The sequence below is a fragment of the Rhinolophus hipposideros genome, assembly GCF_964194185.1.
Source record: "Rhinolophus hipposideros genome assembly, chromosome: 15".
In the NCBI taxonomy this organism is placed as follows: Eukaryota; Metazoa; Chordata; class Mammalia; order Chiroptera; family Rhinolophidae; genus Rhinolophus; species Rhinolophus hipposideros.
Genome location: NC_138061.1, coordinates 50,813,042 through 50,839,276, shown reverse-complemented (window position 1 = coordinate 50,839,276; position 26,235 = coordinate 50,813,042). Strand labels below are relative to the sequence as shown.

At 38.2% G+C, this 26,235-nt stretch overlaps 2 protein-coding genes across 6 annotated transcripts in view; both read left to right on the top strand.

Moving 5' to 3' along the window:
* Window positions 1–13,967, top strand: part of PPP3CB (protein phosphatase 3 catalytic subunit beta) — a 44,068-nt gene extending 30,101 nt beyond the window's left edge. Inside the window, exons 11-15 of one of the 4 annotated variants that reach the window (XM_081075082.1) lie at window positions 3,157–3,183; window positions 5,246–5,327; window positions 6,066–6,163; window positions 10,901–10,930; window positions 12,343–13,967. In XM_081075082.1, the coding sequence (XP_080931208.1) occupies window positions 3,157–3,183; window positions 5,246–5,327; window positions 6,066–6,163; window positions 10,901–10,930; window positions 12,343–12,521 (416 nt within the window). In that variant the 3' untranslated portion in view covers window positions 12,522–13,967. Of the gene's footprint in view, window positions 1–3,156; window positions 3,184–5,242; window positions 5,328–6,065; window positions 6,164–10,900; window positions 10,931–12,342 lie in introns of all 4 variants that reach the window. The other 3 variants (XM_081075081.1, XM_081075084.1, XM_081075083.1) reach the window with 3 other exon arrangements.
* Window positions 13,968–16,770: 2,803 nt separating this feature from the next.
* On the top strand, window positions 16,771–25,418 carry MSS51 (MSS51 mitochondrial translational activator). 2 transcript variants are annotated; one of them, XM_081075085.1, is made up of 7 exons: window positions 16,771–17,058; window positions 21,612–21,838; window positions 22,122–22,277; window positions 22,848–22,972; window positions 23,185–23,751; window positions 24,093–24,186; window positions 24,519–25,418. In XM_081075085.1, exons 2-7 carry the CDS (start codon window positions 21,636–21,638, stop codon window positions 24,739–24,741), a joined length of 1,368 nt encoding a protein of 455 aa, XP_080931211.1. In that variant the 5' UTR covers window positions 16,771–17,058; window positions 21,612–21,635; the 3' UTR covers window positions 24,742–25,418. The 2 variants fall into 2 exon arrangements, with proteins under 2 accessions (XP_080931211.1, XP_080931212.1); XM_081075086.1 differs by lacking the exon at window positions 16,771–17,058 and having other exon boundaries at window positions 20,818–21,838; window positions 24,519–25,416.
* The last annotated feature ends 817 nt before the right edge of the window (window positions 25,419–26,235 follow it).

Sequence of the window (26,235 nt, the reverse complement as noted above, 5' to 3'; positions counted from 1 at the left end):
GCCCATTTGTTGAAAATACAAAGTGACTGTGTGCAAGTGTCTGCTGTTGCCAACTGTTGGCAGGCAGAGATGTGCTTTTACTCTGTTTTGTAGTTTTGTCAACTAAAATGAATTATTTATATCAGTTCTTTATTTGGTTTAGATAATAATAATGAATACTATTTATTTTTCCTTATTTTAATTCTGTCTCCTATTCATGTTTGTATAGAAGCTTTGAGTTCTAACATATTTCATCATATCTATCTCTTCCATAAAAATTTTAAATATTTTAATTAAATATTTCTTTTCTTTGTTCTGCTACCACCTTTGTAAGACTAGGTCTGGGTTCACATTCTAGTTTCTTATAATCACTGTGTGGTCTCAGGCAAGTTACTTAACCTTTCTGAGCGTCAGTTTTCTTATTTTCAAAATGAGGATAATAGTAGCGACTTCATAATGTTACGGGTACTGATATAATGACTGAAATAATTTTTGGTACATAGCCCACTAATATTTTCAGATAAATTTTTCTGTTAATTTGTCAAATTCTGTGAAATATCAAGTAGGAGTTTTAATTGGTGTTCCATTTAACCTACATCTAAATCTTGGAAGTTTTTAAATAATACTTACTTTTCTAACCTGAGATTAAGATCTCTTGCTCTATATAATTAGTTCATTTACTATAATTGCTCCATTTAATATATTTAACATGATTATTACATTTAAAATTATAGTGTTTCTTTGCAAAAAATCTGTTAATACCAAATTAAATTAATACTTTAGTATTTTATATTCTCATTGCTATTATAACTGGTATCTCTCTTAATATATTTTCTAACTGTGTATAAAGTAATTATATATTTGTGGGTTTATCTTATGTTCAACAACTTGGATCAGAAAAGTTATTTACTATGGTAATTTTTATTTTGTTTTCCTTAATTTAAAAATATGTCATTTGCATAGGGCTGATATTATTTATTTTCTATATCATTGCCTTTTATTTCTTTTTTATTCTTTAAACATTTTTATCAATATTGCTAATGCTGTGTTAAATACGAGTGGTGATAGGTAGTGCTTTAGTCCTCTTCCTATAATAAAAAGGAAAAAAGTTTCCTTGTTAAGTCTAATATAGTACTTGGTTTAGATACCTATGATTTATATGAATATAGACACTGAATCATATTTTGGGATTTAACCAGGAATAAATATAAAATGTTATTAATATATTCCTTCTAATGAGATTTAATGTGTTTTATCAATATTTTTCCTATCAATGGTAAATTATGTTTGTTTATCCACTTGTTATATGAAGAATGAACCACATTTGATCATTAAAGAAGCAGTGTAGTTTAGTGGAAAGGGTCAATGGTTCATGTGTCTTGGTCCTGCCATTATATTAGCTGTGTAATCTTGGAAAAGTTACCAAACTTTTCAGGATCTTCTCATCCATAGACTAAGGGAATGGAGAGGGTGAAAATTCTTTCCCACTCTTAAGTAATTTAAAAAATTGGTAGCACCATTTATGACTGTTTCTATGGGAAAATAAAAGTTCCTCGTTTCTTCACCCTTATACTATCAAATATTAGGAACTGGGACTCAAGAAACTTTTAAGAATATGGGTCTGGGAGTTTGCATGGAGGAATGAGAGTGGTTTAGGGGAGAAAGAACATTGAGGAATGGAGGAAAAGAAGAGGAAATTAAGATAGCTACTAGGATGGGTTAGGGAAGAGAGCTACTGGAACTAGGTTTATTTCCCTTCCTTATTTATATTTATATTTATATTTCTTCCTTTTAACTCTATCCATCTTTTTTCCTTTCCTTCCACCATGATAGCATGCCTTCTGTCCTTTCCTTCTCCTTTTCGTATTCAGCAGTGGAACCATCCTATGGACTGGGCCTGGGGAGAAATCTGACTTAGAAAGAAAACTTGATGGAGTGGGGATTGCTGTGGAGGCAGAATTAGGGTTTAGCTTTTCTGTGGGGAAAGGCGAGAGAGTAAGATTGGAGATTTCCCAGTGGCAGGAAGGAAAGAGTAATTTTTCCATATTCGAGTTTGAAGTTGGGTAAAGGAATAAGACTCTCTTTCTTCCTAAGTGATGATGTTTGGTTTTCCATATTGTTTAATGTATGTGTGGGGTTATTTTTAAAGGCAAATATTTTCATAAACATATTACATGTATAAATGCACATAGCATTCCTTTTCGATATATCGTTTAATCACTAAAGAGATTTTCGAACACTCATTTCTGTGATATTTAGAATGCATACTGTTTATTTCAGATATTTATCTTTTATCTTGAGTTTGGTAAAGGAAATACATAATCCCTATGTGCTGCAGTTACTAAACTAAAATTTGCATTTCCTATAATGGAATCATGTATCTCAGCATTAAAATGGAAAACACAGAAAGCCCAATGAAACATCTTTGCTGCCTACTCTTAGAACTGTTACTTGCTTTGAAACCGTCTGTTCCTATTTCTGCAAAAAGATGTCCCGCAAGCTCCTAGATTCTATTAGGAACAGAAGGCACATACCTTTGATCTGAGTATGTGCAAAGTTCTACAATTCAGATTCAAGAAATTGTGTGCTTTTGTTATTATGGAGTGTGGGAGGCTTAGCCTTTCCTTTATCGGGAGTGGGTGAGGTTTTCCACTGAGGTAGTTTATAAAGTTACCTACATTTCTCTGTATATACTACAGATTTTGCAGATGTTGGTGTCCTTGAAGAACCACATGAGTTTGTATCTCATTTGTGTCATTACCTTTCACTTAACATACTTCCATGGGTGACACATTTCCTTAGGGTATCAATATAAATGTGCGATTGTTGTTAGCACAGTCTTTTATCAGTCTTGTGTGTTTTCATGTGTATTTTTCTGTCCCTAATTTGTCTACTTTCATCAAATATTATAGTCATTCTGTCCATAATTTCTTCCGAATACATATCTTTTAAGAAGTCTTTCCTTAAGAGCTCTACACAGTGGCGTCCCTCTTTTATTCGCCAGGTCCTACAGTACTGCATTTTTCAAATTTCAAATATGAGGGCCTTCATTTTTCTCTCTTTCTTTCTACATTCATTCTTCAGTACCACTGCCAAGTTAAATCTCTATCTTTTTATTTGTCTCAACCACCTTTTCTCCATCATTCACTTCCTTTTTTCTGGACTCTCCATCTGAAGAACGGCTCATATATGGCAATAAAAAAGGTACAGACCAGACAGAGTAACATTGTTTTGAAATATGACTTCATAAGTTATCCTCATGTCCATGTAAGTTAGCACATTCATTGAGTACTATTTATGTGGAGTCCTCTTGGGCCTTGTGCAAATTTAGTTTAAGTTGTATCTAAGTTAGAAGTTGATATTTTTAGAAGTCATATTCCAAGATATCTGTCTTTCTGTGCATGGAAATATTTTTCCCTCTTTTTCATTCCTCTTGTTTTTAAATTTCATTCTTTTGCTTATTTGTAATGTTTTGTACTTTTCCCTGCATGAGTAGGGGTGTTTGATTGTCTGTCTTATTCCCCAAAGTAATTTTACTGTGGACATTTACTTTAATATTATGCATGATGTGTTTGTAGACTGATTTAAAATTCTGATTTGTACAATGTTTTTATATCCTAGTGAATTTTTAAATTTGAAATCAGTATAGTTTACGTATCATTCAATTTTACAGATATATAAATTAAGACTGAAAATATGGATCTACCTCATTACATTCATCTTTCCCATCCCTGTACTCCTTTCCTAGCTGTTTAAAAAAATTCTGTCTATTTTAAAACAAAGTGTTCATATTAATTTATTTGAAGAGAATCAGACTTAATGTTCTTGGAAAAGCCGTGTAGTAAACTTAGTTTAGTTGTCTATAAAATGAGGAGATTGAACTTTGCAATATCTCCAATGTCTCTTCAAATTCTAAAATTCTCTGATTCTGAGACTTTTAGTAATTATTTTCCCTCCACATCTTAAAAATACCTGTGTAGTGCCGTGGTACCTACACAGTTTTGGACTTGTTAAAGCTGTGGCTTCAGTGCTCATAATATTGCCCTTTAGAGCACTATAAACATGGCCATGGAGCCTATTTTCTCTAAAATATGCCTTTTGTTTTCATCTTTGAAATTGGATTTCTTTTTCTGTTTCCTTGCAGGAAGGTCCAGTCATCATCTTAGTTTTTTATTATATATATTTGTGGGATGCTTGAATTTTAAATGAGATCCTCTAGCCCAGAAGACTATGGTGGTCGGACCTCTGTATAAGGCCCTTTTTGGTCTGGTGTCTTTAGCCTTTCCTTAACCTTCTCCTCAACCGTGGTGCTTCCATATGAGTGTTTTCATCATGTTGAAGCACAGTTCTCAGGCACTACACTCTTGGGTCCAGAGTGATTCTAGTTGCTATATATGAGACGATAGGACTGAGATGATTGTTGTTCTTTTTGGAGGCCAAGGAAAGGAAGATAGAACCTTTCAGTGTTTTGTTAGCCAGAGATCCAGTTATGTTGGTGTATTCTCTTCTATATCAGATAGGCAGCACAGCTAACCCTTTGAAATGAAACATTAGTGACCCCTTAGCCATGTTTTTTAGGGAGTCTTTTCTCATTGCTCACACGCCTTGTGTCATACTCACCTCAGGATCTGAGAGCTTGTATATATTTGCATGACCTTAGAGGATACCTAGTCCATGAGGTTGAGATGTGCATTGTTGTTGAAATGCTGGTATGGTCCTTAGTCCTAGGTCACCTGCACAGTAGTTGCTTCATACCATTGTTTTTAGAGAGCAAGGAAGCTTACTTTGTCTCAGGATGATGGGATATTTCCAGCCTGCATGTCAAAGGCTGTTATCATAAACAGAAGACTGTAGGCTCTTACCAATTCTTGTCTGTTAGTCTGCATGCCATCGGCTCTCATGAGACTTAAACAAAGACCCTAGGGTTGTTGCCTTTTTTTTGTTGTTCTCTGGTTTGTGATACAGGTTGGGCTCTAGTTTCTTTCCCGTTCACGTTTTACTAATTAGTCAGTAGTGTGAGAGTTATAAAGTTTGTGGATTACTCTTCATTTGTATCTGTATCAGATCCCAGTATTAGACCCGTGCTCAGCTAAACATTGAAGCAGCGAGAAGCTTTTTGGCATGAGTTCATCTAGTTTCCTCCATGTGAGCTGGTGACAGGGGGCTTGGTGTTGGTTCAGATGAGTGTGGAATAGGTTAATAGAATGGTACGAGTGTGAATGCCCTAAACTTGAGTCTTTTTTTCTATTTATTCCATTGAAAGTAGGTTCAGCTGCAGCCCGGAAAGAAATCATAAGAAACAAAATTCGAGCAATTGGCAAGATGGCAAGGGTCTTCTCTGTCCTCAGGTAATGATACATTTTCCTGATAATTTGTTTTACAGAAATTACTTTATTGCCCTTTGTTACAAGCAGTGTACTGTTTGACATCTAATATAGTAGCGTTCTAAAACAAGGTAGTCATATATTTACATATAGAAGAGAGGAACACAGTCCCTTTGAAACTTGGGGTTTTTGAGCCTTGTGATTATTATTGCTCACCTTTGGTATCTCTTGTCCTTCTGTGATGAAAGTACGAGGTGTACACATTGAAAATTACAGCAGGATGAGAAGGAAGGGACACTTTTTAGAGTATTCCTGATGAACTTGCTAGTCTGCATAGGAAGTCCCTTTTTCTGGAGCCACATGTTGTCTTCCTGGGGTTAATTCAGGAAGAACAAGTTTAAGAGTGCACATAAATGGATCGTTTTTAAAAATTTGTTTGCAAAAGTGATTACATCAGACATTTGAACTTGAAAGCATATAAAATACCGTATTTTCTCAAATGTATAATGCCCACTGATGATGAATCTCACCATATATTTAACGAGGCTTTTCAGGGAAAACAATATATGCCTCAGTCATAAGGTACACCCTCATATCTGAAACATTTAGAATATGGAAAACTCTACATCTTGGAATTGAAGACAATATGGTAATAGCAGTGCATGTCATAAATTATATACATGGCCTACATCTGGGCCCATCTCCTCTTTTCAACTAAGATCTTGTTGGAAGTGTCTGACGTTTGTTGTATCTCTGCTGCAGGGAGGAGAGTGAAAGTGTGCTGACACTCAAGGGCCTGACTCCCACAGGGATGTTGCCTAGTGGAGTGTTGGCTGGAGGACGGCAGACCCTGCAAAGTGGTAATGATGTTATGCAACTTGCTGTGCCTCAGATGGACTGGGGCACACCTCACTCTTTTGCTAACAATACACATAATGCATGCAGGGAATTCCTTCTGCTTTTTAGTTCCTGTCTCAGCAGCTGACACAGGCAGAATACTATATGATAGGTAGTGTCTGATTGATAACCTAATAGGGGCAGACAATTGATAGAATGGGTATTTGTTTCAATTGAAAACAATGGTCAGTCTCTCAGCTCTTCATGAAATGATATGGAGGCAGCTCATATCGTAATGTCTGAAATATTTATTTTATTCGTTTGTCTAATGCACCCTTTCCTTTCAAAAGCCCCCGTTTCAGAATGTGAACCAAAGATACACTATATCGTATTACTAAAATGGAAATGTAATTCCAAGTTTCTTATTTTTTTAATTCATGTAATTGTATTAGACTATGCTTTTATTATCAGACACCTTATTTTAGAATTAACAATCTGCTTGGGCCCCAGAACATTACTTATGCACTTACTTGCCAAAAGACTTGTGCAAGGTTTTGTATACTGGTAAATGATGCCAAAATTTGTTTTCTGTGGTGTTTGTCAAATGTTCTATGTATAATTGACTGTCTGTAACATGCTGATTCCTTCCTCTGCAGATGTAGCTGCTTTCCTAAATCTGTCTGTCTTTCTTTAGGTTAGCTGTATGTTTGTATAAGTATGTTAAATTAAATTACTCGATCAGACACTTGTCTGTCTTTTGATGTAGAAGCAACTTTGTAGCACCTTGTTTTGAGGTTTGCTGCATTTGTTGCTGTACTCTGCATTCTGAACATGAATGTAACATTAGATATTAAGTCATTGTTATAAGGGGTTGAACTTAAAATCCTGTAAGTCAAAATTGAAAGGGTGTTATTAAGTGTGCCTTTATTTTGCATGAAAATAAAAAGAATTATACGTAAAGCATTTCTGTAATCTGGCTCATTGAATATTTTATATTAAAAAAAAACCTAACTTTTTTGGCGTAAATAAATATTTGTGTAAATACTGGGTTAACTTTTTGATAGCCCATTACAAATTAAATAGAAGAGAGTGTTGTGGATGTTATAGACTTCTTTCCCTTGTAGTTGAAGAGCAAAAAATGTGATATGGAAAGCTTAATTTATGTTTTACTGTAGCCAATTTGGACAGCCCTCCAAGGGTCACTGCTCTATAAAAACAGGCAGCAACAGATCTGATGTTTTCCTTAGTCATGATTAATAGTTTCTTTCTGGTGTTATATAATTACTGAGTTTTTAAAGCAAAAAAAAATAGGAAAATTTAATTTAAATTTTTGAACAAATTTGCATTAGATTGGCTTTTCACAAACTCATTTCACTCAGTCTCATAATAAATGCTTAAAAAATAAGTAAAAATAATTTTTCCTGTAAACAAATAATTTCTACTTGTAGTCTATACATGTTCTATTTTATATGTTATTGTGTTGTCTGCTACCACCAATGGCATATGTGAGAAATACAACTATGTTTTGAAATTGTAGTTTGAAATTTTCATTCTGAATGAAGTTTTTAAAATTTTAAATGTGCTTTTATTCTCTTTATAGTCCTTGCTCTCCATTTTTCTTGTTATATTGTAAACATTACAAAAATGAGCTAAAAAGAATTTGATTAAAACGAATTAAGATCTTAAACATTCAATAAAAGTAGCAACAATGTTAATAGAAAAGGATGAATTTTAAAAGTTTGAAAAATGTTATACCCTTCTTCCTCTGTTCAGAAAAGAAAAAGAAAACTGAAAGAGTCTCATACTTAAATAAATCTACACTACAGTGTCTCTCAGTTATCCTTGGATATATTATTACTTTTACATTGTAGCCACAGCAAACCTTTCTTTCAGATTTCACAATTAGCACCTGCTAATTACATGCTTTGTTGGCAGCTCAGCACTTCTATTTATTCTTAATTTGCATGCAGCCTGAAGCTCAGTCTTCCAACTTTGAAATCACCCCCAACTGCAGAGAAGGTTTGAAAGACAACTTTAATGAAGGGACTGTCTATTCCCAGCATAGAGTGAGTTACTGGCCGGTGCTGAGCTCGAGGGGTCCAACTTGGGAAACTAGATAGCTCCCTCTGTCTGCCAAGTGATGGCTCTTGATAGTGTGGTTTGACCATTTGGTTGAAGGGATTTCCCTAGTCTAAGATAAACTCATTTTGAAACATATAATGAAACTCACACAAAAGCTGCAACTTTGTGTTTTTTTAAAGTTTAACATTTAAAATTTTAGTGGACATGTTTCCTGATGTGAATAATTGAGAATTAAGTATTGCAAAAAAAAAAAAAAAAAAAAACGTTTTTAACTTCTAAGACCTCAGTCCTATTGTCAGAAAATAAAAATTGTCTTCTCAGTAACTTTAAAGTTAATTTATGATATTTCTTGAGTATTTTTATAAGATGCACAACTCTATTGAGACTTCATACTCATGTTTTATGTGCATTTTATTCATGGAAATTTGATTGGGAGCTAGCCCTATAATACCACCTTCACCAAGACCTATGTGGGAAAATATGTGGCCATTTCTATTTTAGTGTCAGGTTCCTCTTGATCATATATCCTGTGTAGTATTGTGGAACGCAGTTTGAGACAGCACTGTACTCAAACTTACTAAGGCCATGTCAAGAGGCCAGAGGAAAAATAGTGCCTTTCAGATAGAATTTTGCAATTATCAGATCTCTTTCTTTCCAGCTTAATGTTTAAGTTTCAAATGACATTTCAATTCTAAGCATTCAAGTTTGACATGGTATGCAGTTTTGAGTATGATACCTATTTTGTTTCTGCAAAGGATTTAGACGCCTCAGAAAAGAACAGAGAGTTCTTTTGACCTAGACAATGCTTTTACGTATCAAATTAAAAGCCAATAGAATGATTTCAAAAGTATATTGTCACATTTCATAACTTGAAAAATTTATTAATAGACTTTTAAATGTTTGATACACTCAAATAGATACTAATTCTTATAGTGATAAGTCATTATGTTTAATTAATTGCCATATATAATACAAGTTATAAAATAGTTTATATAAAATCACTTCTGTTACCACAAACTCTTTAAAAATATTCTGATTGGCATTTTATTTTTCCCTATTCAACTTCTAAATTATAAAGAAAACAGTCCATATTTTAAAGAATAGGAATTCCAAGACTGATCAAGTAGAGATGGGTCATTTATCCCAGTTTTCTGAATGGACAAATTCCAAGAGTATTCTCCAAATGCACTGGGCTAGATACTTTAAATGGTGATATGTACAGTGGGTATACAATAAGTATGTCTGCTTTCATTTGTAATTTAAACAATTAAGGAAAATTAACTCTTCCTTTACTTAGTATTTATCCTATATTTTTGGATCCTCAATTCAGTTTCTTATCTGGTTGAGATCAACAAGCTTTTCTAATTTTGTCTACTTTAATTCCTTAGATTCATCCTTTCACATTAATAACTGTTGTGGATAAAATTTATCATTTCTAAATCATTTATACTGCTAAAAGGTTGTTTCAGGAATGATTATTCAGATTGACTTTATTGTAGAAGAAGTAAAAATAGAAGGGATGGGGCATTATTGTTCTAAATATTCTGAGTGTATTCACTTTAGGTAAAGTGAGAATTGGCAATATTGTCCTCTGCAGTCTTTGTCCTGGTTTTCAGTGAGAGTGATCTAGATAGTTTAAACCCAAAAATGAGCCAAAGGAATCTTTGACTGCAAAATGTATGACTAAATATGTTGAAATTTTCTAAATGGGCCAGAGACAAGCTTTACCAAGAATGTGTTTGTTTATATGACCTATGTGTATGTCCATATCATGGAATAATTAGTATTTATTGCCTGTAAGACCTCAGCTCTATCTCTTGATTCTTCTCTAGTTGGTATCTGGGTTTGAAAAGATGCTCAGTAGCCTTTCCGTCTTTACTGGAGAATGCAGGCTGTCAGTACCTGAGGCAGATTTAAGTTCATGATAAACTGGACATAAATGGATTTTTTAAAGGCTGTAGATGTTAATATCTTTAGATAGGTGGAACACCAGTGTTACAATAGAAAGGAAGTTCCTAGTAGACAAGAGGGGTCCTTTTAGTTTACCCACAAAGAACAGCTACAGAACTGCTCTACTTAGAGTAACTCGCCAAGTTTACTGCCCTTAAATTTCATTGTAGCCATACCAACTTTTGCAGCTTGTGCTTTGCGCTGTGAATCAGAAGCAACAGGAAAAGCATTGCTGACTCTTCTATAGAGTTTGTATCTTAGCGAACCAACTGGTGATGAGTATTATTTCAGTGAGGCATGAAAGTAAAGAATCTCCTATTTGCTCCTCTGCTACAATTCTACCATCATAATTTCACCCTAGAGAATTCCCTTGTGATTGTGATGGATCTGATATAATAAACAAGTTGGAAGTTTCTAAGGCCATCAAAATACAAGATGGGTGATTAATGGAGTGCACTTGCTTAGGTGCTGAGGTGTCTGTGTTTACAGTAGGTCTGTGTGTTCTGTGCTCTGAGCGATGTTGTCATAGTGCTGTGTGTAAACTGTGCTGTGTCAGAAATTGGGGGATTGGATGGGGCTCTCTAATATGGTACGATGTATGTTAAATTGTAAATGATGTAGTGTGGGGTACTGTGATATTTTAAGTGATCATTGCCTTTTCTGCTGTACAATATGACCCTTCTCATCTCTCTCATTCATTTTGCATGCCTCTGCTCACTTCTGTACAGCCACAGTTGAGGCTATTGAGGCTGAAAAAGGTACGATCAGAGTCCTTGCGCTGGGCAGAGATCTGTGGTGTGGGAGGGCATCAGAGAGGTCCTGTGGGTGTGTCTTACTCCTAGCTTGCACAGCCCAAGATGAATCAGACTCACTGACTCATCAAGTTGAAGTCACATTCCTCTTTTTTTTAAATCACAAAGACTGATTTCATAGTGACGAGCTGGTTTTTCCCCTTGTATATTATAGTATAATATGCAACTAGCATTTAATGTTCCTGAATTCTTTAGAGTGCAGCATGTTATGCTATAATATCATATATAATATCATAGCATTTAAAGTTGCATATAAAGATCAATGCCATATTTTGTATGATTCTGTGCTACTCAGATTATTTTTTTCCTAAGTGAAACCCCCTCTAGATAAAGGTTTGAATTTGTTTTTACTCAGTTTCCAGTAATTCACTGAGAGTGCAGAAGCTGCCACTAGGATACTTTTTTTTCTCTGTAGTTTGGGCTAGTGTTTGCTGATAATACTGTATTCATGTATATCATGTATTGGCTTGATATTACACATTGCTAAATGCTTTGCTGCCCAACCATTTATTTGGTTCACATGCACAGACTCTGAGTCCCAAGATTCCACATTTTTAAAGCAACCAGATTGTAACCAGTAGTGTGGAAATCTATACACATTTTAATAATGTAGGATGCATCATTCCAAATGAAGTACACTTGAAACCATAACAGTTGGAGGAGAATTGCCATTTATTTTGATTTGGGTTTCCAAAGGACATGCAGTGAATGGCCAGAGAATTAAAAACATCTCCTAAAATAAGAAGCTATAAGCACATTTTGCTACCAGCCAAACACAGATCTAACTCCTGGAGGCATTTCCCACCTTTTCCATTTCATATCGGTGGTGATGGGGTGAGGCTACCTTGACCTCCAAGATAGTTGTGAACTGCTAAATTGTAACTTCCCTTTATCTCTTTCTCCTCCAGAGCTCTTGGTACACATTTGTATGTTGAGGATTAACCTTGTTTAGCCTCCTCACTTGCCCCCACTCTTGATGCTGTCTTACTATAGTCACTAGTAATGGTGATCTTGGGGTGTGAATTAGGCGATAACTGTCCAGTAGAAGTCAGACTAGGACCCCGAGGCCATTGCCTGGAGGTTGATTTTGGGGTCAGGGGAGGGTTGTTTTTGTGTTTTGGGGGTTTTTAAAAGGCTATGCTAACGCTGTCATCTATGAAGCTATCATATTTATATTTAGGTTTAAATATTTCACATTTTAAGGGGAAGTCTGGAATGTGGATAGGATTCAGTTAAAGTAAGATTTAAATGTTGCTACATAGAGCTAATTTCTTTCTTCTTAAAAATCATTAATTATGTTTTTGAAATCTCGGAAATGTTTTTCAATTACTGACTTATCAAATTTGCATTTTGTTAAGCAATACGAGGATTCTCTCCACCACATAGAATCTGCAGTTTTGAAGAGGCAAAGGGTTTGGATAGGATCAATGAGAGAATGCCACCCCGGAAAGATGCTGTACAGCAAGATGGTTTCAATTCTCTGAACACCGCACATGCCACAGAGAACCACGGGACTGGCAACCATAGTGCCCAGTGACCCACGGCTTCCCAGGGACTCTCACATCTCGGGCCCCAAATGGACAGATCACCCGAGGAGCTGGAGGGGTCGGCCAAGCTGACTGTAAATGTCACAGTCCCTCTGGAGAAACCATTGTGCTTTTGAGACCCCAGCCCCCTTCCTGGATGGAGGCTTGAGGGCCCTGGGACATCTTGTGCTATCTGATCAGATTGGGTCATCGCTGCCAAAGTGGGGAGCAGTGAGCAAGGGGCTTGGGGCAATTTCCAGTGGAGGGCAACTGCACCTCCAGTTATGCTTGTGGTTCACACATTTAAGTTTACAAATGAGATTTCTTTTTCCCTTCAGTAGAATTAGATTTTGTTTTTCAGCCATGACTTCAAATGTAAGCCTAAGAGCTAACATGGACTTCCTCCCCCACCCCATGAAATGTCTTTAAAGGATGAATTAGCATGGTCTTAAAATACATTTCTGAGGTTACTAAGCTGTATTTTGAATTATGGGCAAAATGCTGAGAAACCCAGTTGGCGTTTATACAAAATGCAGAACCTCAGGTCTCTATTCTTAAATGTGGCTAATTCTGTAATATAGTCTTGGTATTTTTCAACTATGAATGCGTCACCTATTTCTAGGAAGAGTCTGTTACTTGAACACAAATCCAAAAACTAATTTAGAATCTTTTTGCCCAGGTCTTTTGAGATTTACACCCCAGAGATTTAAGAAGAAAACCTCTAAAATTTCAAAATTATGAAGAATTACAGAATTACTCATTTAAGATACTTTAAAAGAAGTTTGTACATTGTCAAAGTAAATTTTAATTCAAATCATGTCTGTAAAACTTGACGTATTTTGTGTATGCATGTTTTCATTTTGCAAATATTTAATATATAGACCTATGATGTACAGGTACGACATGTATAGGTTACCTAGATGTTATGAGAAATTTTAGTTTATCGTGAATACTCAAGTTGCTTAAATAGCCACCAGGATGATTTGCTGCTGGCTTTCTATCATTTTTATGTTTTGATGCAAAGGAAATTTTAAAATGTTCTGGAAGTGTTTTTGATTAAGCAATGCAACATAGAAGAAACAATGGTTCTGTTCAATCATTCAGTTGTTAGTGGAAGCATAAAAGTCAAGACTGCATGTTGAACACTTTCTTTTGATAGTTACAGAACTGCTTGGTTAAACTAAATGGAACCATGTGCTAATTTTTCACAATTATTGACCTGTATTGATTGCCACTGTAGTTTGGTATTTCCCTTTACTCTGGTGGCCTGCTTCCCTCACGCCCTGGAATACAACTCAGAGCTCCAGGCAGCGGAACCATCTATTGTTTTGTTTGCCAGAAAGTGCACCCTGTATGGTCTCCTGTCTAAGTTGGAAATATTATGCATGTGCAGGACTATTCGAGTATTTTATAAACATTAGCACACAATAAATTCCATGCATGGGCCGCTGCTCCTATCTCTGTGTTGGGTTTTATTTGGAAGATGTAGTCTGATTTGACCTTCTCATGCAAATCAGAAAATCCTGGTAACGGAACTGGGATATATCCTTCAGAGATTATGTCATGAATTGGTCAATGTAATTTGGTTAATTAAATCTGTGTTCATAAATTTATCTTTTTTTTTTTTTTTAAATTGTGGTTACTCTTGTTTTACATGAGCATTAGTTAGCACTCGAGGACTGGGTGCCTGTTTTAGGCCTCCTAAATCTTCATATTTAAAATCACTGTTTCACTTAACTTTTAATTGAAAGAAAATGTTATTGTCTAGAATTTTGTTACAGTAGTATTGGAAATTTATTGAGTGTTTTAACAATAAGAAAAAAAGATACTAGTGATAGTGCATTTTCCTGATATCATATTTCTTTATTTTTTTGCCATGATCAAAATAAGCATAGAATTTTGCAAATTGAGGGAAATTAGGATATTTCTCAACATTTTATAATAATATAATCATATAGCAACTTTAATTACAGTTTTCAACAATTATAACAATACACATAAAGTATTCATTTAACTTGAAATGTATATACTTGCCTAATTCCTGGTAACAAACAGAACTCAAATTATTGATTATTACACTTTCTACTTGTAATATTAACTTGCATACCATTCCGTGAGCTGCCTTTAAAGTTATTATGCCCAGTGCATACCTTAAAGATTCTTTTTGATGTTATTGTTTTCTGAAAACTATGGATCTCTAAATTAGCAGCTTAACTAGTCCATGAGGTACCAGGAACTTCCTTAGCCCTGAGGTCCATCACTATGGTTATATTGTGTTCGTAGCAATCGTGGGTAAATATAAAGCATCATTAGCAAACTAAGAAGAATTTTATGTTGATGGGTAAAAATAAAAAAGGAGAAAGTAATAGAAAGGAACAGAACTGAGAAAAAGTGGTATACATGAGGAGTGGGAGAATATCACCCAATGCCTCACAGACCACACTTCCTACCTGTTGAATAAGGAACCTCTTTCTTCTAGTCTTTCTTTATAACTAGTTTCACAACAAACCATACAAGTATTTTTAAGTTGTTTTTTTTTTTTTGTAACGCATGATGAGTGCAAATTGGGTCTACTAGAGCAAACAGTAGTGATGGTAAAATATAAATTACTATTCAATATCAATTTTTTTCTATATATTCAAAGATGACACTTCTGAGTTGAAAAGATAATCTCTGACTTCTTGTACCTTCGGTAGTTCAGCCATTATTAAAAGATCTCAAAACCTTTCAATGTTCTGCCAGTTAACATTTGAAAGTGGCCTGAAACCTTTGCTTAAAATGAATCACCCCATCTTATTCAGGATTTTGCCCATTGCAACTGATTTTCCTTTGTCCACAGCTGTTCTACACAGTCTTATGTAATGTTCTGCTGCATTCTTAACACTTTTCTTCCACCTCCTCTGCTTGTAATTTGTGCTTCCTACAGTTTGGGGTTCTTTTGGAATCCATTCTCTGCCTCTGTTCATACGTATGTTGATTTGCCACATTCCAGGACCTCATTGCAAGTGATTCTGCTGTCCCGTGTGACGGAGGCAGGTAAGTGACATAGCTGGGGCGAGATGGAAGCAGAAAATCGGATCTTGCCAGTCATATATGACCAGTGCCCTAGGTTCTGGAGTTTGATAACTCTAAGTGAAAATGAGAGCTAGGAATGTGGAATTCCCTGGATTGGCATCCATGATAGGAAGGAATCAGACGTTTGAGTTGATTCTTATTTTCTGTTCCTAGAAATAGTATGCATCTTTAGTCATTAATATTTTGGTCTTGCTTACTTTCATAGTCCAGAAATAGTTACAGTAGTCCCCCCCTCATCCATGGTTTCGCTTTCCATGGTTTCAGTCAACTGTGGCCCGAAAATATTAAATGGAAAATTCCAGAAATAATTCCTAAGTTTTAAACTGCATGCCGTTCTGAGTAGCATGATGAAAACTCACGCTGTCTGCTCCATCCCACCCAGGACATGAATCATCCGTTTGTCCAGCATATCCACACTGTATATGCTCCCACTGGTCACTTAATAACCTCGGATATCAGATCAGCTGTCAGGGTATCACAGTACTTGTTCAAGTAACCCTTATTTTCCTTAATAATGCCATATTCACATAACTTATTACAGTATATTGCTGTAATTTATTATTGTTAATCTCTTACTGTGCCTAATTTATAAATTATCATAGGTATGTATGTATAGAAAAAACATGGTATATGTAGGGTTCAGTCCTGTCTGCCGTTTCAGGCATCCACTGGGGGTCTGTCTTTGAACGTATCCCCAGTGGAGAAGGGCAACTACTCTATTTTTCTTTTGAAATAAACAAGTGGAATGTCCCTGATGACATTCACTCAGAAAGTTCCTTGCTCTCCTTTCAGGGAAAGGGAATTGTACAAATTAATTCTGGATGTTTCCCCTAAAATTGATTTCCTTCCCTACCATGAAATAACCGTTTCTGTTCTTTCTTGGGTATTATATTTGTACTTAAGCCTAGATTCATCATTGTTGAGATGTATTTGAGCAGTTTGTTATTCTAAAAAGGACTTTGGACTTGGGGGAACTCATCCTGGGTCTACACTGAAAGCCAGAAATCCAGGGGTTCCTGTTCTTCTGGGCTGGTGCTTACCTTTTCCAACCAAATATTGATTTCTGAAGAAATCCCAAGGGGTTTTTCCTGACACTAGCCTGAGAGCAGAAATGCTGCCTTGGTGAGAGGTCCAAGAAGCAGTAGGTTTCATCTTTCCTCAGTCTGCCTGGCCTTTGGTGAGATTGGGAGTGTTGACAGAGTTCTGAGCCTTCTTGGCAGAGAAGGAAGGTCAGAAAGAGAGAAGTTCATGGACAAGAGACCTGGTCCCTACTTACCTCGTTACGGAGAATTAAGCGTGTCTGTCTGGTTGGCAGGGCACACCTAATCACAGCGTCCCAGCATTTCAGCAGTTTGCAAAGGAAGGTGATATGAAGGGACAGCTGCAAGTCAGCCACAACTTAGATCTGAAGAGATCAAGCATTCACTTCACTTGGAAGAAATAGAGAAGGAAGGAAGCCGAGGGCTTAGCAGGGTAAGTTACTTTTCCATCAGCCAGTTTGCTTGCATAGATTATAGTTGAGGAAAGTATTTAACACTCCAGGGAGTGTTAATCACTGATTAAGCTTCTGAATGTGGTTGTAAGAGGATGTGCCTAATGGATTTCTCCTTTTCTCTTTTTCTTTCTCAACCCCTTTGAGGGTCCCCAATGACTAGGCTTTACTCCCCTTCTCTTTCCTTCTTCTCCAAAGATGTTTTGTATTTGGTGGTGAATTAGAGAAAATTAGATAGGACTTCCTGGTCAGGACACAGGATGACTGTGGTTTAGGTAAAACTTAAGGCTTTTGGTGGGATGAGGGAGAAAGGTGGGAGACGTAGGTCCAGGAATAGGCCAATAACTTAGAGAATTTGGAGGTGAAGAATAGGAGTTTCTCTAGGCTATCCAGTTCATGTCTCCTCTCTGCTCCAGTCCTTCCTGTTGGTGTTTTCTCTTTATATGCTGGGAATAAATTAGAGCCCAAGTCACTAGGGGTGGCTAGAAAAACGTTAAAATGATTCCCTTTCTAGGTAGGGCAGACCCTGAACTCTGGAAAATTCTGGAAGCTTACTATAGATAATTTTTGCCAACTTCTCCCTTGTCCCCTCAGTATTTTGCCTTCATTTCTCTGTCCCCACCCCCACCTTGACCTTGGAGGATTCTAGGGCTCATTGTAGCAAACTTAGAACCAGGGAACCTGGGTCTGGGATAGGGGTACACAAATTCAGACATGAGCCTGATGATATATGTGGGTGCAAGTGCAAAGACCTAGCTCCTTCGTCTGACCTTCTTACCTCCCTGCCAGCAAATTAACTCGTTTGTATCATGAATCTACTCTAGACGCAAGAAATTATGACATCAGGGCTTTCACCAGCACCACTTCTCCCCCAGCTGTGTGATTTGACTTCCAGCCAGTTCAACCAACTCCCAGAGAGCCAAGAGTTAATCTTCCGTTGGAGGAAGACCTATCTTGGGCAAGGCAGATAAGTAAGGCTGTACCTTTCTGGCCTTACTGGACTTCCACTGCAGCATAAGGACTTTTGACTGAATATCAGGGAGCTATTTATTATTACTCCTGGGATTTAAGACTCTTGAGTTGTCTCAAAGATACTGTCCCTCCCTACCTATAAACAAAAGACTAATCCATTCTTTCCAGGTTTAAGGTGTTATCTTGCCTGAGGGGGCTGGGTAGATAGCACAGATACATGTTTCTCGAAATGCAATGATTATGGAAATATGAGGACAATGTGTGGTGATTAAAAATGGAGGGAAGAAGAGTCAGGTCACTTGTTGGAAATGGGGTCCAAACATGTGAAGGCCACAGTTCCATCCACCCTTTTGTAAAGGGATGTGACTCTTAAATCTTAAAATATCATTAAGTCTAATTTCTTCTTTATTAGGGGAATTTAGAAGGTATCGTATGCATATGAGCTTAGCTAACTCGGTTCTGTGCACTGTGAAACCATTGATTTGTGGGATGAGGGGAGAGATGAAAGCAGTGGAATGAAAGGATGAGGAGAAAGAAAGTACAAAGGAAATTACAAATTTGTTCCTCTGTTCACTTGAGGAGAGGGCTTTGCAAGAGCCATGTTGTAACAGAATGGATATTAGCTGGATGATTCCGGGAGGGTTGGTTTTACCACCTATATCTTAGCTGAATGATAATTCTGGAGTTTTTTTCCTAACAAATCTGATCCAGAAGGATTATATGTCAGAATATTTTTGTAACAAAATATGATCCCTGATTTGGACTTTAATAGTTACTTCATTCACAGTAAAACCAACCACTATCAGTATATTTATCCTTATTTCCCTGTCCCCAGAGGCAGTTAGTCTGGGGATTAATAACGTATTAGCTTCTCCATCTTTATGGATACCTTTTTTTTTTAAATTGAGGTGAAATTCACATTAACAAAATCCTTATAAAGTGAGCAATTAAATGTCATTTAGTACATTCACATTGTTGTGTAACCACCACTTCTGTCTAGTTCCAAAACATTTTCATCACCCCAAAAGAAAACTCCATAACCATTAGGCAGTTACTTCCCATTCCCTCTTCGACCAAGCCCTGGCAACCATGAATCTGCTTTCTATCTCTAGATTTACCTATTGCTGGTATCTCATACAAATGGAATCAGATAATGTGACCGTTTGTGGCTGGCTTCTTAGGTTAATATTTTTGAAGTTCGTCCATGTTGTAGCCTATGTCAGTATTTCATTCCTTTTTGCGGCTGAATAATCCTTTATATACATACCAAAATTTATTCATCTGTGGTAGACTTTGGGGTTATTTTTTCTTTTTGGCTATTGTGATTAGTGGTGCTATGAACATTTGTATATAAGCATTTGTTCAAGTACCTGTTTCCAATTATTGTGGGTATATACCTTGGAGTGAAATTGCTGAGTCACATGGTAATTCTCTGTTTAACTTTTTGCAGAGTGGTCATACTGGTTTCCATAGTGGCTGTACCATTTTACATTTCTACCATCAGTACACAAAGGTTGCAATTTTTCCACATCCTTACCAACACTTGTTACTTTTATTATTTATTTTATAATAGCCATCCTAATGGGTGTAAAGTGATACCATGTGGTTTTGATTTGCGTTTTTCTAATGATGTTGAACATTTGTTCATGCGCTTTTTGGCAATTTGTATATCTTTGGAGAAAGGTCTGTTCAAGTTTTTTTTCCAAGTCAAATTGTTGTCCTTTCAGTCTTAGTTGTGGATGGTACCGTTCAGCTTTAAGTTGTTGTCCTTTCAGTCGTAGTTGTGGAGGGCGCAGCTCAGCTCCAGGTCTAGTTGCCAGTTGCTAGTTGCAGGGGGCGCTGCCCACCATCAAGGGAGTCGAACTGGCAACTTTGTGATTGAGAGGATGCGCTCCAACCGAGTCATCTGGGAGCTCAGCGGCAGCTCAGCTCATGGTGCTGTGTTCAATCTTAGTTGCAGGGAGCGCTGCCTCGATTTCCTTGCGGGAATTGAGGAATTGAACTGGCAACCTTGTGGTTGAGAGCCCACTGGCCCATGTGGGAATCGAACCGGCAGCCCTCAGAGTTAGGAGCATGGAGCTGTAACCGCCTGAGCCACCAGGCCCGCCCTAAATTGACTTTTTTAATTGGTGATGTTGAGTTTTAGGAGTTATTCATGTGTTCAGGATATTAATCTCTTTATTATGATTTGCAAATACTTTCTTCCATTCTGTGGGTTTTGATTTTACTCTGTCCTTTGATGCACAAAAGTTTTTAATTTTGATGGTTCAACTTATCAATTTTTCCTTTGTTTTCTGTACATTTGGTGTCATTTCCAAGAATTTGCCTAATCCAGTATCATGAAGCTCTCTCCCTATGTGCTTTTCTAAGACTTTGTAGTTTTTAGCTCTCTTATGGTTAGCTTTAGACTCAATAATCAGGCTCAAGCCATTTTGTTTCATTAATTCTCAGAATGTTCCCATTGACATTTCTGTGTTCAAGCTCTTTTCTGTCTAGAATTCCTTTTTTCCTATCTCCTTGTATTCAAAATATTACCATCTTTTATGGTCTATTCCAGCTGCTCCCTGCTTCATAAAGTCTTTCTATAGCTCATCAACTAAAGAGACTTTCTTCTTCTGTCTCCCATTAGTGCTTTAGTTTCACTTTTCTTATAGGATTGATATGCTGTCTTACACTATAGTTTATATTTAATCTCTAAGACATTTAGATGTGAAGTATATTTTTCATAACTTTTTCCATTATAGTCTTTTGTGAATGATTTTATGTTTATAACTAAATATTTATTGATTTGAATGGATGTTTTTACTTTGCCCAATGCAGTCCCTTTTGTTTACTCAGCCCTTGTGGAAGGAATGAGAGAAGATAAACCAGGAAAGGACATCACAGAGTTCCTGCTAGGTAGTGGGTGGGTGAAGACTTAGTTCTACTTCAAAACTCACCTCTTTAGGAAATTTTTCTCATAATTTGCCTAACTTACATTGACTGTATAACTCCTAGCATTGTGGTGCCCATTTTGTATTGCATTTAAATTCTACTTCTTGGTGTACTATGTATAAATGTGGTGATAGGTCTTTTAAAATGAATGTTACTTTGCCAACTAGATTAGATTGACTAATTCTCCAATTAGATGGTAATTTGGAGCAGCCAAAACTTCTGTTGTTTTTTCCTCTCTTTTAAATTGATTTTTAAACTACACTAATAATATATGAATATGCCCTTTGTATAAAAAAGTCAAACATTACAATTATCTTAAAGTCCCTTTGATCAACTCAGTTTCCCTCCGAGTTAATCACTGTTAATCGGTTTTATGAGCCCTGCCAGACCTTTTTCTATGTATTACTTACATACATATTTTTATTATATATCAACCTTCATATGTAATTATCTCCCCTCTGTGTTTCACAACTGCCTGTAGTGATCAATAATCAATAGATATGAAATAAATCTTACTGATACCTGAGTCTAAAAGACTGGAATGAGAAGTGAAAGATCAAACATGTGAAAACACGTCATACGTATCCAGGTTGCAAAATTCCATTCCATATCTTGTCTACATATGTAGTCCCCAGGTATCAGTGGACAGGCCATGGCTCCACGGCCCCGGAGACGAAGGCACAAGAAATCCCGCTCATCGGTGGCTCCCATGGTTGAGACCCCTGTGCCTCTGACTCTCTCAAAACCTGGCCCTAGCATTGATGCACTTGGCTTCCACTCCTTGGAGAATAACGTTCCTGGCCTACCCCAGCTGATTCTTCAAAAACTGAACATGAAAAGCTATGAAGAATACAAGTGAGTGACTAACTGTGGAAGAGCAATACATTGTTTCTGGACAGAAGTGATTTCAAAAGGTGGAGAGGGAGTCTAACTTGGGGATTATGGAGTATTTGCAATGAGGGATTTTTCTCATCCTCAATTTTGCCAGTTTTATTACTGCAGAAATTTAAGAAATATAATTTGCTTATGTGAGAAATGATGGGAGTAGGTGAAAATATATAGAAGGCAAGGTTGGGGTCATGGCAGATTTTGGAGATATTCTTTTTCCTATTGCCATTCCTCCATGCTGTCTCTGCAGGTTGGTGATAGATGGGGGTGCTCCTGTAGCAGACTTTGGATTTCGATGCCCTCAAGAAATGTTCCAGAAGATGGAGGACACATTCCGATTCTGTGCTCACTGTAAAGCACTCCCTAGTGGCCTTTCAGACTCCAAGGTCCTCCGGCACTGCAAGAGGTGACTAGTCAGGGCCTAATAGGGGAGACAGCCAAGAAATGATCCGGTTCTAAGACCTCGTTGTGGGAGGAAAGGTCTGAGAGCTTTCAGAATAACTTATGGCCCACTCCTCATCCAGGCCACAGAGATTAGAAAAGGTTTGGACTCCTGCTTATTTCTGGTGTTATGGGGTGGTTAGGCAGAGACCACAGTACAATTCTCTCTACCTTCCTCCTCTTGAATCCTCAAAGGATAAGAGCACAATCTGTTCTGGGAAGGTTGGGGTTGAGCCATAACCTTGATCAGAGGGCAGCCACAAACACCTGGTGTTATTTTTTTTCTGTAAGAGGTGGAAGTGAGTTGTTGCTGATAGAGACTGAGGTGTCACTCAGACCCAAAAGAAAAGTTACATTCCCTATCTCTCCTGCTAAAAGAAATCCCCAGATTGGTGCATTTGCCGTCATTTCTCTCCCTACCTTCTTTACCCACTAATCTTTCTTCCTAGGTGCAGGACTATCAATTCCCGTTCCCAGATATCCCCCAATCACCTTTGAGGTATAGGAACATCTCTTTCTGGGCTCATTCTCTCAGGTGCAGAAATGTCTATTACTGTGGTCCAGAATGTCAGAGGTCAGACTGGCCAGCACACAGGAGAGTTTGTCAAGAGCTGCGTCTCGTAGCTGTGGACCGTCTCGTGGAGTGGCTTCTGGTCACAGGTGGAGTGGTGGTGTTGGGAACCTCTGCCATAATGGTCAAAGGTGGTCATACTTGGAGAAAGATATGAAAGCATGTTGTTATGAGAAAGAATGAGGAGCTGAGTGGAACAGGGTTGTGGGCTATTCCTGGTCACAGGTTGGGAGAGTGAACAGAGAGGGAATATTGAAGCCAGGGAAGGATTCGGTCACTCCTTGTTTCTTGTTCCCTGCAGGTGATTTTGTCCTACCCTCGGGACAGTGGTCATGGCCGACGGACGTTGTGCGGGGCTGGGACACCTGGTTTGCTATGCGGCATTTACAGCTAGATGCCACTCTGGATGCTGTGCTGGGTGGTCAGGCCATGACCGCCCTGTGGGCCAGTGCAGGACGGCCAAGGCCAGACCCAGATGTCCTGAAGGACTCTTTGAAGCGGCTGCTGACAGATGCCCTGTCGCGGCCCTTGACGCTGGGCCTTGGGCTTCGGGCTTTGGGGATAAATGTTAAGAAGACTGGAGGAAGCACCATTCATGTAGTTGGCGCTTCCCATGTGGAGACATTCCTCACTCGCTCCGGGGACTATGATGAGCTTGGTTACATGTTTCCTGAACACCTTGGCCTCCGTATAATCATGGTGGGTGTAGATGTCGCTGCCGGCTTTGCACAGAACACCTCAGCTTCACCCCTGGAACCTGGCACAGTTCAGCTTAGTGGCCATAGGGGCCTCTATCATAACTTCTGGGAGGAGCAGGTAGAGACTGGGCAGACAGCCCATCCAGATTTGGTGGTGGCATTCCATCCAGGTAAGAGTCATTGGTTCAGGAGAATACTGGGTGGGTCCTCTGGGAGTTTTCCATCCTGACTCTTGTATCTTTTATCTTTGGAATCCCATTCATTTGGCCAGGTAAACACAATGTGATGAGGACCTTGTTGATCATTAGCCATATGCGTTACACCTGGGTTCAGAATTTTCCACTGAAGAACGTGGGGTGGGTGATAGTGGTAAAGGAGCATTAGCAGTGAGCAAGGTGAGGGTCAGGGTAGACACAAGTGGAGAATTATCTTGCTTAGGGTCTACCTCAGCCTTTCTTCTCTCTATTCCCATCTCAATTATTTTTTTCCCTTCTCAATTTTTGTTCCTTAGGTTTCCATGCTTCTCCGGACTTGATGGAGGCTTGGGTGCCCACCCTTCTGCTACTTCGCGATTATGAGATCCCTACTTTGATTACTGTTTACAGGTTTCTATCTTTTCTTATTTGTGATATCTCCCCGACTTATTCACACCTCTCTTTATATAGATGGGCTTATTGCTCTCCCCCTCGCTCATCTTCTGCCTTCTGGTGAGGAATTTCTTCCTTCCCACAATTGGCTTTTGCACCCCCTTGGAGCAAAGGCTTGTTATGTTAGTTAATCTGGTGACTTGGGAGACATTTGGGAGGGAGGGATAGTCCTTGCCTCGTGTAGTCTTAGGTAATTTGGGGGCCTGATGAGTCCAGAAATGTCAAGTTCTGCGCTACTTCCCATCTCCCTCATAATCAGCAAAACGATTTTTCTTCTCTGTCTCCCACAGCGAACAGGAGCTGGCAGCCTCTTTGCAGATTCTGGTGGACCTGGATACACACATCACTGCCTATGGAGCTAACCCCTTCACGTCCCTCAGACCTGAACAAGTCTATTCCAACCCCAACAGGCAGCCAGTGTACGGCAGTGCCTACTACATCATGTTTCTTGGAAGCTGCTGCCAGCTGGGTCAGGGGCAATTAGAAGAGAAAGTAGATGGGGGTGGGCTTTAAACAGCTGGGCAGGATTCTGACTGGATGCCTAGAAAAGAGGGAGGTTGTGTTGAAAGTACCCTGCTGATGCCAGTTTGTCACCAACTTTGAAACCCACATTCACTTGGCCAGGTAAAGGTTCCAAGCTGAATGGCAGCTCCCTATGTGATGTGACTCATTTCCAAGAGCTTAGCTGCTAATAGCTTCTAGAGACAGGATTCTCTCCCTAATGTGTGGCGAGAGACTTTGCTGTCAGGCTTTCCGGAGCCTGTAGTTCATAACAGTTTCCTTTGTGAGAAAGTTACACCTTTTGACTCGAACCAGATCACACCGAGGAGAAGAACCAGATCGCACCGAGGAGAAGAACGACACCTTATTCCGAAAAAGACTTCTTTCTTATCCAGCAGTTTGGGTTAAAAAGTGGAGAGGCGTGAATGACCTGATGGGTGCAAGAATGGGCAAGTCAGAGAAGTGGTTGGGATCCTGGGGGAGGGTGGGCATATTGTTCTGTTTCCTGGCTTTTTCGAGGCAAATGTTTCATTTTCCTATTTTCTGTTGGGGGCTTCTAACCTAGAGCAGCTTTTTGCCCTGGTGTTGTATTTTAGATATTTCAAGTTATGTCAGACTTTATTCGAATATGCTGGAATTCTTCGTGAATCACTTAGTCTATACCACAATAAACTCAGTTTGGGGCTTACATCACTTGTTTTATCTTATTTCTTGTTCACTGGCAAGTATTACTTGTCTACACATAACACCCCACAGTTGGAGGTTTCTCTCTTGTCAAAGGAGTGATTAAGTTCAGCTCTCTGTATAGGTGTAGGCCTGCCCTTCTCAACCACTCCCTGACTAGTGTCTGCCTTCTCCCCTCACACTCTCAGGATTAGGACTTTCCCTAGGTATTCATGCCTACAACCTTGCCATGACCTCTGCACCCCACCCCAACCCTGACACATACCTAGACATTCTTACTGCCAACTCTGATACGGGGGATGTTAGAATTCATTGATTCATTCAAAATGTTTTGCTAGTACCTACCATGGGAAAGGTACTGTATTAGGGCTTTGGGGAGATACAAAGCTGAATGAGAGACAGTCCTTATTTTTAACCCAGGAAGGGAAATAATGCATATACATAAATACCCTTATAAGATGCAATGTGGAATAGGAACCATGAGAGAGGCCTGTAGTACTAAGAAAATGGAATGAAAAGAGGCATCAGTTTGCTAAGTGACAGTGAAGGTTTTGTGAATTAGAATTTTATGAACCAGATGGGCATTTCAGGGCATTTCAGGACAATACGACAATAGGAAAAGCTTAGAGGCCCCAAAGCATAGAAGGTATTTTAGGTGGATTAGCATAATGTCAGTCTGGGAGGTAGACTGGGACCAGATTATAGAAAGAGCATAGCCAGCTGGTCTGCGTGTGAATCCTAGGGCAACCACCAAACAATTTGGTGCCTGTGGGAAAGCTAAACGTCTTTGTTTCCTTAATTCCCTCATTTGTAAAATGGGGA